Source organism: Mchenga conophoros, linkage group LG10 (genome assembly GCF_057382185.1).
Source record: "Mchenga conophoros isolate Kocher_MC1m ecotype Shallow Benthic linkage group LG10, M_conophoros_male_GT1.1, whole genome shotgun sequence".
Classification (NCBI taxonomy): Eukaryota; Metazoa; Chordata; class Actinopteri; order Cichliformes; family Cichlidae; genus Mchenga; species Mchenga conophoros.
In genome coordinates this window covers 22,947,942-22,962,779 of record NC_140535.1, presented here as the reverse complement: position 1 = coordinate 22,962,779, position 14,838 = coordinate 22,947,942, and the positions used below count along the sequence as shown (strand labels likewise).

Sequence of the window (14,838 nt, the reverse complement as noted above, 5' to 3'; positions counted from 1 at the left end):
TGTGAACAGAAATGCTGTGGAAAAACTAAGAACAGCCTTCCTGCTTCCATAGAAATTTGAAAAGTAAGTAGCAGCCAGGCACTGCTCAGGGGTAACAATCTGTGCTTGCTTTAGCCACAGGCTCTAGCACCTTGAGGTCCACCATGAACTCCTCTGTATGCCAGATGAGAGGCCATCTGTCTGACAGCTAAAGCTTGGGCCAAGCTGGGTCAAGCAATAAGAAAAAGATCCAAGCACACCAACAAATCTACAGCAAAATGACTGGAAAAGAAAAGATTCAGGGCTGGAATGGCCCAGTCAAAGCCCAGACCTCCACCTGATTGAAATGCTGTGCATAAAGAGAGCTGTGCATAAATGAATGCTCCCAAAAATCCCAATGAACTGAAGCACCATTGTAAAGAAGAGCGAGCCAGAATTCCTCCACAGTGACGTGAGAGAATGAAAACAATTACTTCAAATTATTGGTGCTAAAGGTGGTTCCAAGTACTCAGTAACAGGACTGCACACAGTCATGTGAAAAACAAAGTTTTCACATGACTGTGTGTGTGTGTGTGTGTGTGTGTGTGTATAAAAGCAGAAAAATCTATTCCATTTAATATCACTAAAAGTATTTTTATTTAATTTCAGTAGAACTCACAAGTTGTCAGACTGAAAACACACTGTTGTTAATAACTTTAGGACTAAACAGGGAAAAAATTAATTTCATCTGAAATTATAATCTCCAACATTTTTTAAAACATCCACTTATCAACCCATTGCAGGTGTAACAATCACATACACAGTTTCCACAAGCAAATTTTTATATTTCAAATATTCAAAGAGGTGCATGTCCACATTTGTGTAAGAATCTCAAACCTCAATACTGCTCGAAGATCAAAAAGACAACACATTTGGAGCTCGGCACAATTAAAACCCATGTATTTTTTTTACGAGGTCTAATTTTGACCGACTTTCTCTTTAGGCATCAAAATAGTTGTAGCTATGTGAGACGTGCCTGGTGAGCACAAACAAGGGTGTGAATTATCTGAGGAGACATCTCCCAGTGAGGTCAGAACATATTTGATGAGCCTGGTTCCCAAATAAGGGAACAACACCATCCGGGAGCTCGAGTAACGTCCCCTCAACATTCAGAATCCGCTCATTGTTACTTCATTTTCACATGTCACATAAGCGTTTTGATAAATTTCACTTAGGAACTTTGATCACAGAATGCCTACGTTTGAAAAATATGTGTGTTTCTATCCATTAATGCAAGCACAACATTATTTATTATATCATTTGCACTCTTTTGGGCTCTTTAGGACCGAATGTACTGAGTTACACCACAGGCAGTCAATGAATGGCCTAATCAGTCGAAAAGATTTTACATCATACAAAAAAATTAAATTAAATTAAAAAATAAAATAAAAAATCACCTTACTGCATGTTAGCAAATCAAAATATGTACAAATCTACATTAAGTAAATGAGCTTCTGAATAGGCACTTTAATTCATAACAGTTCAGCCAGCTGTCAGTTTTCTTTGATGAGACATCACAAACACATAGAAGCTTGTTTTGTTTTTTTAAACTCAACCAGATGGAGGCAGAAAAACGAGAAATAAACTAATATTAGCCCTAATAACCACATCAGTATACTTGGCCAGACTGCCACACACACACACACACACACACACACACACACACACACACACACACACACACACACACACGTAAAATACACACACAGGGAAGCTCTAGTTTCCAAATATAAAGTTACAGCTTCTGCTACAGTACAGAAAGGAGACATTTTTTTAAACATGCATACAGTCCAGGAAGGAATAATCGCCTCCACCTGTGAAGAAATCTGTAGCGCTATTACGCCCTCCACCCCTCGGAAAAAAGTCGCAATAGGAGCCTTTCACCAAAAAGAAATCTTACACAAAAATACAAATAAATAGATAATAAATAAACTAAATGAATCAGCATATAAATAAATCATTTTGTTAAAGAAATCAATGTTAAATAAATAAATCAAACCGTAAACAGACTGATTTAGAGGCAGTGCTAAAATCTAAGATGGTGGAGATGCTCCTGGGCACTGGTGTGGATGCAGTTCGTTCTCTTTAATCAGTACCTGCCTGTTTGTTCTGCTCAGGTCTTTGTTTGCTTCCTCCTTTGATAATCTCCTAATCACATGCTTGAACTGCTGATGAACTCTGGGAACAATAACTAGTGTTAAAGTGAGCCAGTCTGTGGATATGTTAGTGGGATTAGTTACCAAACTGTAGTGTAGATGGGCTTTAACGCCCTTCAGTGTTATGCGTGGTGCTTATCTTTAGGTAGAAACACACAAAAGGAGCTGGAAAAATGTGAACTGTGTATACAGCTAGGTTTATAGAGAGCGCTGCCATATCACCAGTGTGGGATAAACACAGGAGCAAATGAAGCCTCCTCATACGGGGTGAAATGTAACCTATAAAATCGAGAAGCTCTTGATTTAAAAGTCCCTCACGTCACATTCAGTGTCACAGTTATCCCGACTTAAATCAAGCTCAAACTATTTTAAAACTGCATGTTAGATGGATTGGTGGTGAGAAAATCAATCTGTGCTTTCTGATTGAAAATCCCAAAAGAATTCATTTGTTTTGTTTTTTTAAATATGTCATTATTTTGATCAGTCGTATGTATGGTGTGTATTTTTTTATTTTAAGTTGGAAACAACAAACTGTGTCCTCAGAGCGGCAGCTTTCTTACAGTCTGTGCCTGTGAGGTTCAGAGCGCGGGGGGGAGGGTGGTGGAGGCAGGGTGACGGTAGTCGGGGCCTCCACGGGGTCATCCATGGGCAAGACCAGCCGCGTTCCCCGGATCGCCACTTCGTGTTCTGCCACGGAGAGCTCGTGATCCAGACCTTCATCGAAAGAACCTACACCACCCCCGGCGCGGGCGGTCGAGGAGTGCTTGGGGTTGACGGTGCGGGATCCGGACGCGTCCGTGCTGACGGTGACGTCGGCGTACATGGAGCTCACGCTGGCATCGTTCAGGATGAAGTCAGAGTCGTCGTCATGGAGCTGACCTTCATTCTGGCGAGTGGGAAGAGAAGAGGCGGCCGTGAATGCTTCCACACGAAACTTAATCAAAATTAAGAATTATCCTCGATCAGTATGAGTAAGTTTGCATGTACAGTACTGTGCAAAAGTCGTGAGTCATGCCTTATTTCTTTATGTTTTGTTGGGAAAATGGGAAATAGGTGCAGCGATTTACTGAAACATGTGAAAACATGCATGGAAACAAAGTGCGTGAAGTAAAGTAAGTGAGTAAGTCAATATTTGGTGTGACCACCTTTATTCTTCAACACAGCCTGAACTCTAAGAAGCTTTCCTGTTATTTCTTTATAGTCTTTAGGAACAGTTCTCCAGGCTTCCTGAAGGACAACATGATCCCACACGGCTTCAATAATGTTGAGGTCTGGGCTCTGGGGAGGCCAATCCATGACTGAAAGTGTTTTATTGTGTTTTTTTACTCCATTGGCAGTGCGTTTGGGATCATTGTCATGCTGACAAATGAAGTTGTTGCCCGTAGATCAAAATCTGACCTGCTTTCATAATTCAATCAATCAATTTTGATAAGATCCCCAACACCACTGGCTGAAATGTAGCCCCAAACCATGACAGAGCCTCCACCGTGCTTTAAAGACGGCCGTAAGCACTCACTGTTGTACCCGTCTCCTGACCTCCTCTATACACATTGTTAAAACAGAAGTTTGCAAACTTGGGTTCCTCACTCCATCAGAGCTGTTGCCACTGATTTTGAGTCCAGTTCTTGTGTAATTGGCATAACTCAGCCTTTTCTCCTTGTCACTCTTCCTTAAGAAGGGCTTCTTGTCAGGCACCCTTCCACTGAGACCATTACTGATGAGCCTTCAATGATCAAATGAAGGTCCAGATGGATGTCTCAGGTCCTGAGTCAGGTCTTTATTGATTTCTTTTCTATGTCCTAAAAATGATTATCAGATACTACGCATCTGCTTTAGATGTTTCTTTTAGAGTTAACGCTTCTTCTTTAATCCTCAAATTTTCAGTATCCTCTGATATTTTTTAAAGGACATGGCACAGAAATACTAGTTTATTCCTGTCACATGGCTTTTTCTATAGATTAAACTAAAAAAAAAAAAAAAAAGGGAACAAATAGTGTTTTTTGTGACAGACTGCCTAAAGATACAATTTAAAATCTTTTTGTTTGCCAAGTTTTCTTAGTTTAGGTAAGTTTGTTCTGCTTGAATAATTCATAGATAATTTTTAAGTGTACTAAAAAAAAAAAACAAAGAACAACTATAAAAACATTCCTCTGAAAATGGTCAGGAACATGGACTTCATTGGAAAAAAGGGAGTGAAAAAGCAGCCAATGTCAAAAGAAAAACTTTGAGAAGCCTTCAGAAAGTCTGGAGAACTATTTTCTCAAAGAGCACTTCAAAGAAAAAAAAAGTTACAAGAAAGCCTGGCTCCTTAGAAGGAAAATATAAATAAATGAGAGGTGGCTGAAGACTTTTACAGTCCTGTAAATCTGAATAACTCATAATTCTTTTTCATGTCCAAACCTCATAGGCCTGTGGGCTGGTGAGGCATCGAGCCAGTGGTCCGCAGCATGCAGGCAGAGTAGCAGTGAGAGGCGGACCGCTGTGTGTCAGGAGAGGTTTCAGGTAGCTGGTGAACAAGCTCGTGTCAAGGAGTGCACAATATAACCATTTTAAAGCAGTCTGGTTCAGCTGTAACAATAATGACTCAACCAGGTTTTCAACCGCAGCAAGTAAAGGAATATTTCTGTTTCACAACATCACTGTGAAACTTAAAACACATTTTATGGTTTACTATCATTTTTTAGCTGAAATGTTCAAGTAAAAGGTTTAACAATTTACAAACACCTTTGTGAAAAGCACGATATAAAACATAGTAAAATAAATATCATCACTCTATCTCTGAACCTCCTGTGTTGTTACGTGCTAGAAGTTTGTAAAGAGCGCCCTCTGGTGGCCACAGGTGAACGCATCAGGCTGAAAGGATACTTGTGGTCAAAGTTGTACCATATCCTAAAAGGCCAGGCGCTCTCGTGTTTGGTGCTCCTCCGCTGTGACCCATCCAACGCGCCTGAATTCTGTTCAGCAGAAGGATGATAATGACATGGCGTGCATTTTTATTTCATCACAAAATCAGACAAATTAATACGGCGCTCAACACCAACTCACAGCGTTGTCTTGATCAGAGTCCACACCCACCCTAAAAAAACAAAACAAAACAAAAACATGTACTTTGACAAAGTTCAGCGGAGGTGATGCAGCACAAACAGTAAGATACACGGAGGCCGGCTTACGGTATGCTCATGAAAGATAGCATGGGTGTGGTGCCACCACCACAGATCCACACAGTGAAGAAAACGATCAGGAGCGTGGTTGAAAACATCATCTGACGGGCGTAAGTCGCTGTGTCTCGAATGGAAAGTGCAAAGGTCATCGCCCCACGCAGACCTAGAGGAGACGAAAAATAAAACAAGGATGGGTGAAAACGTTTTATTAATTATTGCTCATGTTGTGGATACATAGGCATATGTAAGCAAATAAGAAAGCAAGTCCAAAGAATGCAAGTCATTCTGAGAAGACCGTTCGCGGTCAGGTTTAGGTTAAGTCTGCGGGAAACAAAGCAGGTGCCCTGTAGTGTGAAAACAACTGGAAAAACCAGAGCATCTTTCACATATTAAGTGATGTGTAGCTGATCGTTGGTTGAAGGTGGACATTTCAGGCTCCAGATGTGCAGGTGACCGACGTCAAGTATTAAAAAAAAGTTTGGTTTCAGTCTTTGTCACTTTCATTAAGTCTAAAGAGGCTTTGGTGTAAATAACTACAGCCTCTCTGTGAATGTGAGCCGTTTACCCTTTGAACTTTCACCAACAATATGCTAATAAAATACACAACTCCCACTCAGACTAATGAAAATGAAACTTCAACTGAATTCTTCTAGACGATAAAATCAAAACTGAAACATGTACACCCACTGTGGAAACAAATGAAAAATCCTCCTTCTTTTTAGGGGTTGCCACCGCACACTAGTTGCCTCTCCCTATCTCTAGCATCCCCCTCTGTCAGCGTGCCTTTTGTCTGTTTATTATTAACTTAATAAAAGTTAATAATAAATGCATCCTGTTCTTGGCTTAACTACTTCAGTTATTTCCTGGCAAGCTCATGTGCTGTGCGATGGTGTGGGTGTTTTTGCTTCTCCGACTGCTGGTATATGTAGCAATGCTAACGAGCAGTTCCAAAAGTTTTCTCAGCGTACTTAATGAACCGTTGACATATATAACTGAAGGTTTAAGAGGAGAAACATGGTTTGAGTCCAAGCCTGATAAACAGCTTTATGCTAATGTACCTGCAAACATCATAACGTGCTGAAAGTTGTATCCGATCTTGTTCTTGCGGCCCAGGTTGAGGAGGAAGGACAGAGGGTAGATGTTTGCAGCCCTGCCCAGAAACACTGCCACCTACACAGCGCAGGAAGGTCAAGGACACAACACAGGAACTCTAACACTGGAATGGAAAATAATCACACGTAGACGTAAACACCAGCTCGGCGGTGACTAAGCTTTGATATGCTGATTTGCTTGTGTCCGTGATGTTATTTTTGGCCTTGGTTAAACATGAAATAGATGTTCAATTGTAATGGTATAAATATATATCAAATATTTTTCAAGGCACATGAAACAAAAGGTTTTTATCCTATATCCTGATGCACCGCAGAGCCACTGACTCCTTAACCACCAGCAGAGTAAAGGATACGAAGGCTCCGACAATGAAGAGAGGGTTGAAGACGTGCGACTGGAAGGAGAAGAGCGTCAGACCCATGTAGGAGAAGATAAAGTTCTCTGCCAGGAAGTTCAGCAGCTCAAACAACTGAAGGGGATGAGAAAAGCGGATATTGAATTTCATTTATATATGCTACTTCCCCAGTTTTTACACTTCCTTCTATTTGAAACAGTTAAAAATTTCCAAAATATTCTTGCGCACCATATGACCAATGACCAATGACGACTCTGGAAGACCCAGAGTTCGGGAGAGGTCATTTAAAAAATGCTTGTCACATTTTCTAATGAAGCTACATTTGATGCGCCTGTTCTGCAGGGGCTTGCCAATCAAACATGTTAACCACTACACCAACAGAACATGCTTGTCAGTGACAGAATGCAGTGAAAATCAATAACCTGTATTACAGAGTCCCCTCATAAACATTCTTCCAGCTCGCACACTACAATGAAGCGTCAGCTTTTAATTAACTTTGACTGTGCATGAGAGTGTGCATGTAGTTGCGAATCATCTGATGTTTTGGACATGTCTTCCCCTAGGCCTAGTCACGCAGGACTATAGGTTGGTTGGTGACCCACTGGCAACCTTTAGTCACTAGGGAAAATATGTACTCACTGTCCAGTTGGCGAATGATTAATGGAGGTTGTTGGCACCAAAAACCTCCTTGTGCTCGCTCTGGACAGATTCGCGCAGTTCACTGTAGTTTGCATGGAAGATGCAGATTTTCTGCAAATACTTTGCAGCTGCTGCCCGTGCAGTCGTTAAAAGAGACCTTCAAAGTAAAAGCTGTGCCTTACCAGCGCAAACTAAACATTTCAAAGCCGACATAAATATTTTAAGCTGGTTTTCAGACACTTGAAAGCCATTTCCCACATTTGCTTCTTAGACACTTTTTTTGTCATATCTCTATCTCAGTGCTGCTTTTGAGTCAGGTGACCACAAGTTTCTGCGTGTCATATCACCTTTAACTCATCAGAAACACATAACTATGATAAACTCATATCCACAAACATCCTGCGTTATCATGAACTGATACTGATGATTGTAGTAACTGGTTATTAACATTTAGTTGATATGAACGTGCAGCTTTGTGATGTCCTAGCTTCAACAGAAGACAGAGCTTTGAGTTTGCAGGACACGGAGCAGTCGGCCACATCAGCTCCATCAGCTCACTGTTTCTGTGAATAAATGATAGCAGCTCGTGGATTTCTCAGAACTTTCTGCAAATTTGGCAAAAAGTATAACCAAGCTTGCGCTAATGCCCAAGAAGCAGAGAAGCTGTAAGTCATCCTTCCTTTCAAGATATTTCACAGATGTAATTCTTTGCAAACCAGATCTTTAAATGCAACAGCGCAGCAACAACTGCTGCTTGAAAATGAATTTAAAACAATGGGATCAAGCACATTATATAGCACATTATATAAGCACATTATATAAGTTATACTGCATTTCACCTGTTTGGTCCTGTCTTGAGAGTCTGGTGAGAGATTATTGTAGGTGTAGTGGGCCTGAGTGATCCCACAGAACAGCACAGCAACGACACCTGAAAGAACACACAGTCATCCCACATCAGCAATCGGTAGGTCGATAATTGGGGGCGACCGTGGCTCAGGGGGTTGGGAATCGCATCTGTAACCGGTTCGATCCCTGGGCTCTCTGTCCTGGTCGTTGTGTCCTTGGGCAAGACACTTTACCCTACCGCCAACCCTACGGCCAGAGGGGCCGATGGCGCGATATAGCAGCCTCGCTTCTGTCAGTCTGCCCCAGGGAAGCTGTGGCTACAACCGTAGCTTGCCTCCACCAGTGTGTGAATGTGAGAGTGAATAAATAGTGGTATTGTAAAGCGCTTTGGGTGCCTTGAAAAGCGCTATATAAATCCAATCCATTATTATTATAAGCTTGGTGAGATTCTGCGGTTCTGCTACTGTCAGTCAAACCCAGAGATGAAAATCCAACGATTACCAAGCACTGTGTGTGTGTGTGTGTGTGTGTGTGTGTGTGTGTGTGTGTGTGTGTATCGTGTATTTGTTGACATGTTTCTTCATCAGTAATTGTATCTTAAGCCCACAAACTGTCCGCAGTAAGTTGCAGTTTTAGAAAACTGGGCATTTATTTTACTTACTGTATATATTTATTTTTACTCACTATCGAGAGAACTGAGCTGAGAGCCACAGTCAGCACAGATGGGTAGGAATCTACTGAGAGACAGACTAAATAGACATTGTTGTTGCTGCTGTTTTGTCATTTGACAGGACAAAAATGAATTCTCCAGTTAGACACTGGATAACTGGCACCATGAGAAGGCAAACAAAGCCTGTGTCCTTATCTAAATCTTCCTGTTTAGGAGAACAAAACTTCTAAATGTTATTATTAGTGTCCAAATATTTGTAACCTTTTGTTGTTAATGCAAATGCTTAAACAGCAAGTGATAAAATTCATTCAAATCCATCATATTGCAGCATGCCACACGCTCCCCAGAAAAGACAGTAAAACAGTCAGTTTTACTTAGTAGACCAGCAACTGTGTTTTAAACGAAGCTTCAGACTAACACAAGATCGATATCAGATGTCTTCTTGTGAAGACCAATGACTTCTCAGACCTGACTGATCTTTGCAAAATACTACACAGAGAAATACCTAAGAAACACACAGATAAGCTGACAGACTCTGTGCCTCCACAGAGCACTTAAATGACTCCTTCAGGGTAGTTTCCAGTGAAAGCATGTGTCACCAAGCCTGTGCACATACACACGCACAAACTCACAAGGTGAAACCACTATCTCCCACACTGCTGCAGCTGCTAATCAAATACGGAAGGCAGTGTTGTTACAACTGCATGCAGGAGACTTTGTTGCAGGTCTACCTGTGAACCCGCAGGCCTCCGCCAAGAGAAAGGTGCTCCAGGACATCAGGAAAAAGAGCGCCGTCTCCAACAAGGGGAAGTCCCGCAGCTTAGTAAACTTGGTGACGTGATGGAAAGTTAAGGGACCAAACAAGGAGGCGTGGCAACTTTAATACACTGGAAACAGGGAGAAACTGTATCGTTATTCATTTACCTCTTGCACACACCTGTGAATGTAGATGTAAAATATGTCATGGTAAGAAACAAGTGAAAGGATATGAGGGCGGTCACAACTCCTGTAACAACACCGAGAGCAAAAGAGCCGCTGAAGACGCCCAGAAAGACGCCGAAGGACTTCAACATGGCCATGGCCTCAAAGCTGTGGCTGTTGTCGCCTGCAGGCTGGTACGCCACAATGGAGCTGCAGGGAAGACAGAGAGCATGCACGCAAAACCATTTAGAAGAAAAAAGGAAGTGGGGCTTTACTACAAAAAAGGCCTCACTAAGGAAAGGGAAGCTGGTCAAACACATGCTCACAAAATAGCGTCAGGAATGAAATCACAAATGCAGCAACCCAACTCCAAGAATGGCTTCTCTTACCAGTCTCATCATTAATTCAGATGAACTTTGTTATGATTTGGACATATCTGCAAAGACGTCAAATATGTGGAGTTGGGTTTTACAGTCATAAATGAAAAAATAAAAGGTCTTGCATGCTTCATTTGAACTCTATCAGGTTAATATTCTGCAATAACCTTTAATGAGCCTAAATGACTAAAAACTTCATAAGAATAAAGGGTTTCCTGGTGATTCTAGAAATGGTGGGTGATCTAAAAATCAAAAATCAAAGTAGGAATGGATATGAAAGGGCTGCAGCGTCTCAGGAATGAAAGGGAGGGTGATGAAGGATGATCCTGAAGCCTACCTTCTAATGTCTGAGGTTCTAAAATATTAACAAAAGCAAAAACCACGCAGTCCCCCTGACCAACCCACCCACCGAGGAGTCACTGTCTGGTTTTCTCCCAGCCATTCCTCGGACACCTCAGGTAACAGTGAGCTCTCGTTTCTTGCGGAGCGCACAGCTCCAGCACCATGCCTTCCCAGCTTTTCGAAGCGGAGGAGAACACTACATACATACGTACGTACGTACGGGCAAGGCGATGAATGACACAGATGGGTGGAGACAGGTAAGCAGTGAAATGACAGGGACTGATGTTAGTATGATTAATGCGTGTACAATACAAAAAAGCCATTTCTGCCACAGTTAGCTCAATGCAAGCACAGGTTTTATGGGACTAATTAGAAAAGAACTAGAAATTATAATTACAACTGTATCTGTTCTTTCTGTCTGTAATGAATATGAAAAAACTGGCACTATTGGGAGCCCAACTGAAGGAATCAAACACAAAATTAACAGTTTTTCTTCTGCATAAAAATTTATTTAACTCAGATTTAACTCAGGTTCCAACAGTTTGAGCTGAATTGTTCACCAAAATGTAATTACTTTAGCAAAAAGCCCCAGCTGATTGAGCCTAAACTGCTACAGCTTCAGAAAGAAACATTGCACCAATTATATCAACTAATATCTCTTAAAAAGCACTTATTGTTTTGTGGCGGGCATTAAAAATTGTTCGTTAATGTGGCACCGATGCTTCAGTGCGTCAGTAATACGTACGAGGAGAGGACGATGGCGACGGCATCGTTGAGGACGCTCTCCCCAAACAGTAAAGCGTAGAGGTCCACGTCTACCTTTAGCTCATTGAAGATGGCGAGGACTGTCACTGAGACAGAAAATAAAGAGTATAAAACATCTAATTAATAACAGGAAAGCTGTTGAAAATGGAATCAGATGCTTATCTTCTCTGTTAATTTTGGATGTCGGTACCTACCAGGATCTGTTGCTGAAACGATGGCCCCAAAGAAGAGGCAATCAGTAAAGTAAAAATCTCCACCAAGCTGCCCCACGACTTTCATGAAGGACACAAAGCCATACATGATCAGTCTAGGAGAGAAAAAAACAAACAAACACTCAAACCACTACTATTCAGCAATAATCTGATCACATGTAGGAATGCAAGGTCTGCAGTGTGGTATGTACCGGGCCAATCTGCACCTTAAGGTGGGTGGATACTCTCTCTCACCCTCACCATCTTCAGAGGTCTGCAACCTGGATGTGATCCTGGACTCCACCCTCTCATTCACATCATATATTAAATCCATCTCTGAATTTGCCATCTACCACCTGAAGAACATCTCCAGACTGTGGCCAGTACTCTCAGACTTTGCAGCTAAAACCCTCATTCATGCTTTCATCACCTCCCGCCTGGACTACTGTATCTTCAGAAATCAGCTCCTAGAGTTCTTACTTGTACAAAGTCCCAGTAACACATCACCCACACCAGCTCCTGGGAAAGTCTCATATTTCCTAAAAGATCTATCTCCTTGCCTACATGCTCTTGCTTCCCAGTATTTATCTGACCTTTTCCTCCGCTACACAAACCTTGGAACCAGCTATATAAATCTAAGTTACTATTGTCAATATTATCGTTGCATGGCATTATTTTCTGGCCTATTCTGAGCTAACTTCTGAGATGTTTACTTGACTTACCCAATAACAAAGCAGGATATAACTGTTCCGATGAAAGCATAGGCGAGGATAGAACCGATGTTCCTGAAAAAGTGTCTCTGAGAAAGACAGAGAGCAGGTGTTTATTTTAAGAAAGAGGCTACGAACAAATGAATAATCTTAAAAAGAAAACATTAAAGACAAATATAAACCCTTACAGCTATATATTTAATAACAGATACTTACATAAATCTTTATATAAAACCTTTTGACACTCTTACCCTTTTCAGACTGTAACCTGCATGGAAAATAATGGGAGGCAGCAAAATGTTGAAAAACACCTCTGGGTCAAAGGTCACCTGAGGAAAGCAGTAAGATTAGTTAGGCACTTAATTGCCATCCATCCATTTTCATTACATTATGAGACATACATATCTCGCTTAACAGACTGTTTAGTGTGAGACATGCACACTAAACGGCCAATACTTCAACCCTCCACCATCTGTTCCCTTGCCTTTCTCAGCATCTCATCGTCCTGCACTTGGTGACCTTTGCCCTGTCCGACTTCCCCCTTCAGAGTGTACTCATAGAACCGTCCGCTGACATTGACCAAGAGAGTGGCAGGACTGCCGTTAACGGCACAGCTGAGAATCACGTCGCTCATGCTTTGGGGGGCGTGGATGCCAAACCGCAGGATCACACCCACCAACAGTCCTTTGGGAAAGTGGAAAAAGAGAAAAGAGCAAGTGAAATCAGAACAGGCAGCACAGGATTTGAAGTTAACTATTATTTGAGGAGGAAATTAGGCTGAGATTGCATTTAAAACTGTTGAATCAACCAATACTGATAGGAGAATTATTCTTACAGAAGTGAACTTTATTATTTTGAAAGGAAAGGATAATTTAATAGCTATAAATAGGAATTATAGGGCCCATCTCTAGTCATTTGTTTGCCATTTATTGTTGCAATACACTACCCATTATCGTGTATTCTGTTGCAACTGTTTTTTATTAGGGATATCACTCTGATTAGAAGTATGCTGCCCAAGATACGTGAGATTTACCTGTCAGATTATTCAGCTAGCATTAAAGCTACGTTTAATGGACTGATATGAGGGCTAGCTCGGTGTCCTTACCATAGATCATGGCAAGCCCTGTTTCGTGCAGGAACCTGAATCGGCGGTGTTTGAAAAGCCATATGGTTAGTATGGTGAGCGTCAAGAGCATTATGAATATCAGTAGGTAGGCACTGTCCTGTCGGTGGCTTTCCTCTGCTATCCTCTCAGTTGCGCCGTTGTCCATCGCACCGCCGTCGCCTTGGCTCCCGACGAGCAGGACTGTGAGCAGAAAAGGCAGCAGCAGCGGCGCTTTCGACGGCTTACCGCCAAGAAAGCGACTCCGTGTGAATCCCATTTTGTCTCTGTGTCCAAACAGTTACATTTGTTGTTAAATTAGTGCTGTTTTTTTTGCCGGGAAACAGCTGATTAGATTAGAAATTAGCTGGACCAGGGTAAATGACAGGTCCTTCCTTGCCGTTACCAAAACACTGGGACTTCCGGCTCTTCAAAATAAAAGCTCGTCACGTTGCTTAAGCAGTGTGAAGGGCAAAGTTACACATAAACGCGTGAAGGTTGCACAATCAATCCACTCATAAAATACACTAAAAATGGACATGAAAAAAATGGAAACTGATAGCGTCGTTTAAAAAAGTAAGAAACTTGTAAATTATAGTGAATTTATATTAAAGCAGTATAAAGTCACAATAATTTATACCTACTTAAAGGAGGAGGGGTGAATATTAACACAAACGTGTGTGGCCTGTTAATATTTTAGCAAATTCTTTCAAGTTCCGCACTTAAAAAAGTAACCGTTGCTCTCTTTTTATTACTTTTTTCAAAGGCTATTTTTTCAAGAGGCTGAGATGGTTAAATTATTTAAATTATTTAAAAGAAGTAAGTTAAAGGCTTACTCATTCTCTCTCACAGCACTTCCACACTCACACATGGCGCCACGTTAGCAGCAAAGCCTAACAGGTGCTGCAAAGCAGATTAGCACTGCTTAAATAGCCCGTAGATCCAAGTCAGAGTTTTCAGATTAATTCTCTTACTATTGAATGCTGACACCCTCGCTCTGAATATGAGTAAATATAGCCCTGCTGTATTTATATCACTTCACCATGTCACCACAGAGTCGGTCAGAAATGTGTTTTTCATGTAGTTTGAGACACGTACTAGATAACTTTGTTCTGTAACTTTTTTTGCCTTTGTTTGGACATTTTTCAGACAACACCTGTAAGACACAAGTCTTGTCGCTACTTGGTCTTTATTTCTGTTAAAAGTCTAAGATAGATAATAGATGGCTATTACAAACAATAGCCAAAACTTGATTCATATTTCATTATTGTATTATAGGTTACTATTTTATTTATTCATTTATTTTTTGTAAGTGTAGGTTACATACAACAGGCCTACAATATATTTTAGTTTATGAATATTGTTAACTGACTGAATATTGTTGTTCTTGTTTGTCTGAGGTCAACTTTAATTATGTTACAAGGAAGTGATAAATCATCGCAGTGTTTGGTCTAACTACAGGAACTGATGAGAAA

At 41.2% G+C, this 14,838-nt stretch overlaps 1 protein-coding gene across 1 annotated transcript; it reads right to left on the bottom strand.

Annotated features, from left to right (window-relative positions):
- Positions 1 to 591: 591 nt before the first annotated feature.
- LOC146565977 (sodium/hydrogen exchanger 6-like) lies at positions 592 to 13,787 on the bottom strand. Its single transcript, XM_085289463.1, has 16 exons — positions 13,367 to 13,787; positions 12,746 to 12,945; positions 12,513 to 12,590; positions 12,274 to 12,350; positions 11,555 to 11,667; positions 11,341 to 11,446; positions 9,945 to 10,086; positions 9,687 to 9,792; positions 8,279 to 8,367; positions 6,801 to 6,914; positions 6,394 to 6,505; positions 5,345 to 5,498; positions 5,220 to 5,250; positions 5,040 to 5,128; positions 4,575 to 4,680; positions 592 to 3,060 (listed from the first exon to the last, which is right to left on the bottom strand). Exons 1-16 carry the CDS (start codon positions 13,641 to 13,643, stop codon positions 2,731 to 2,733), a joined length of 2,124 nt encoding a protein of 707 aa, XP_085145589.1. The 5' UTR covers positions 13,644 to 13,787; the 3' UTR covers positions 592 to 2,730.
- Positions 13,788 to 14,838: the final 1,051 nt, after the last annotated feature.

Excerpts from the sequence above, each read along its gene's own strand:
- LOC146565977 (XM_085289463.1), bottom strand. The coding sequence starts at position 13,643 with ATGGGATTCACACGGAGTCGCTTTCTTGGCGGTAAGCCGTCGAAAGCG. Across the intron at positions 11,668-12,273 it reads ATATCCTGCTTTGTTATTGG|ACTGATCATGTATGGCTTTG; the intron begins GTAAGTCAAGTA and ends TTTCTCTCCTAG. Across the intron at positions 5,499-6,393 it reads GCACGTTATGATGTTTGCAG|GTCTGCGTGGGGCGATGACC; the intron begins GTACATTAGCAT and ends CGTCTCCTCTAG.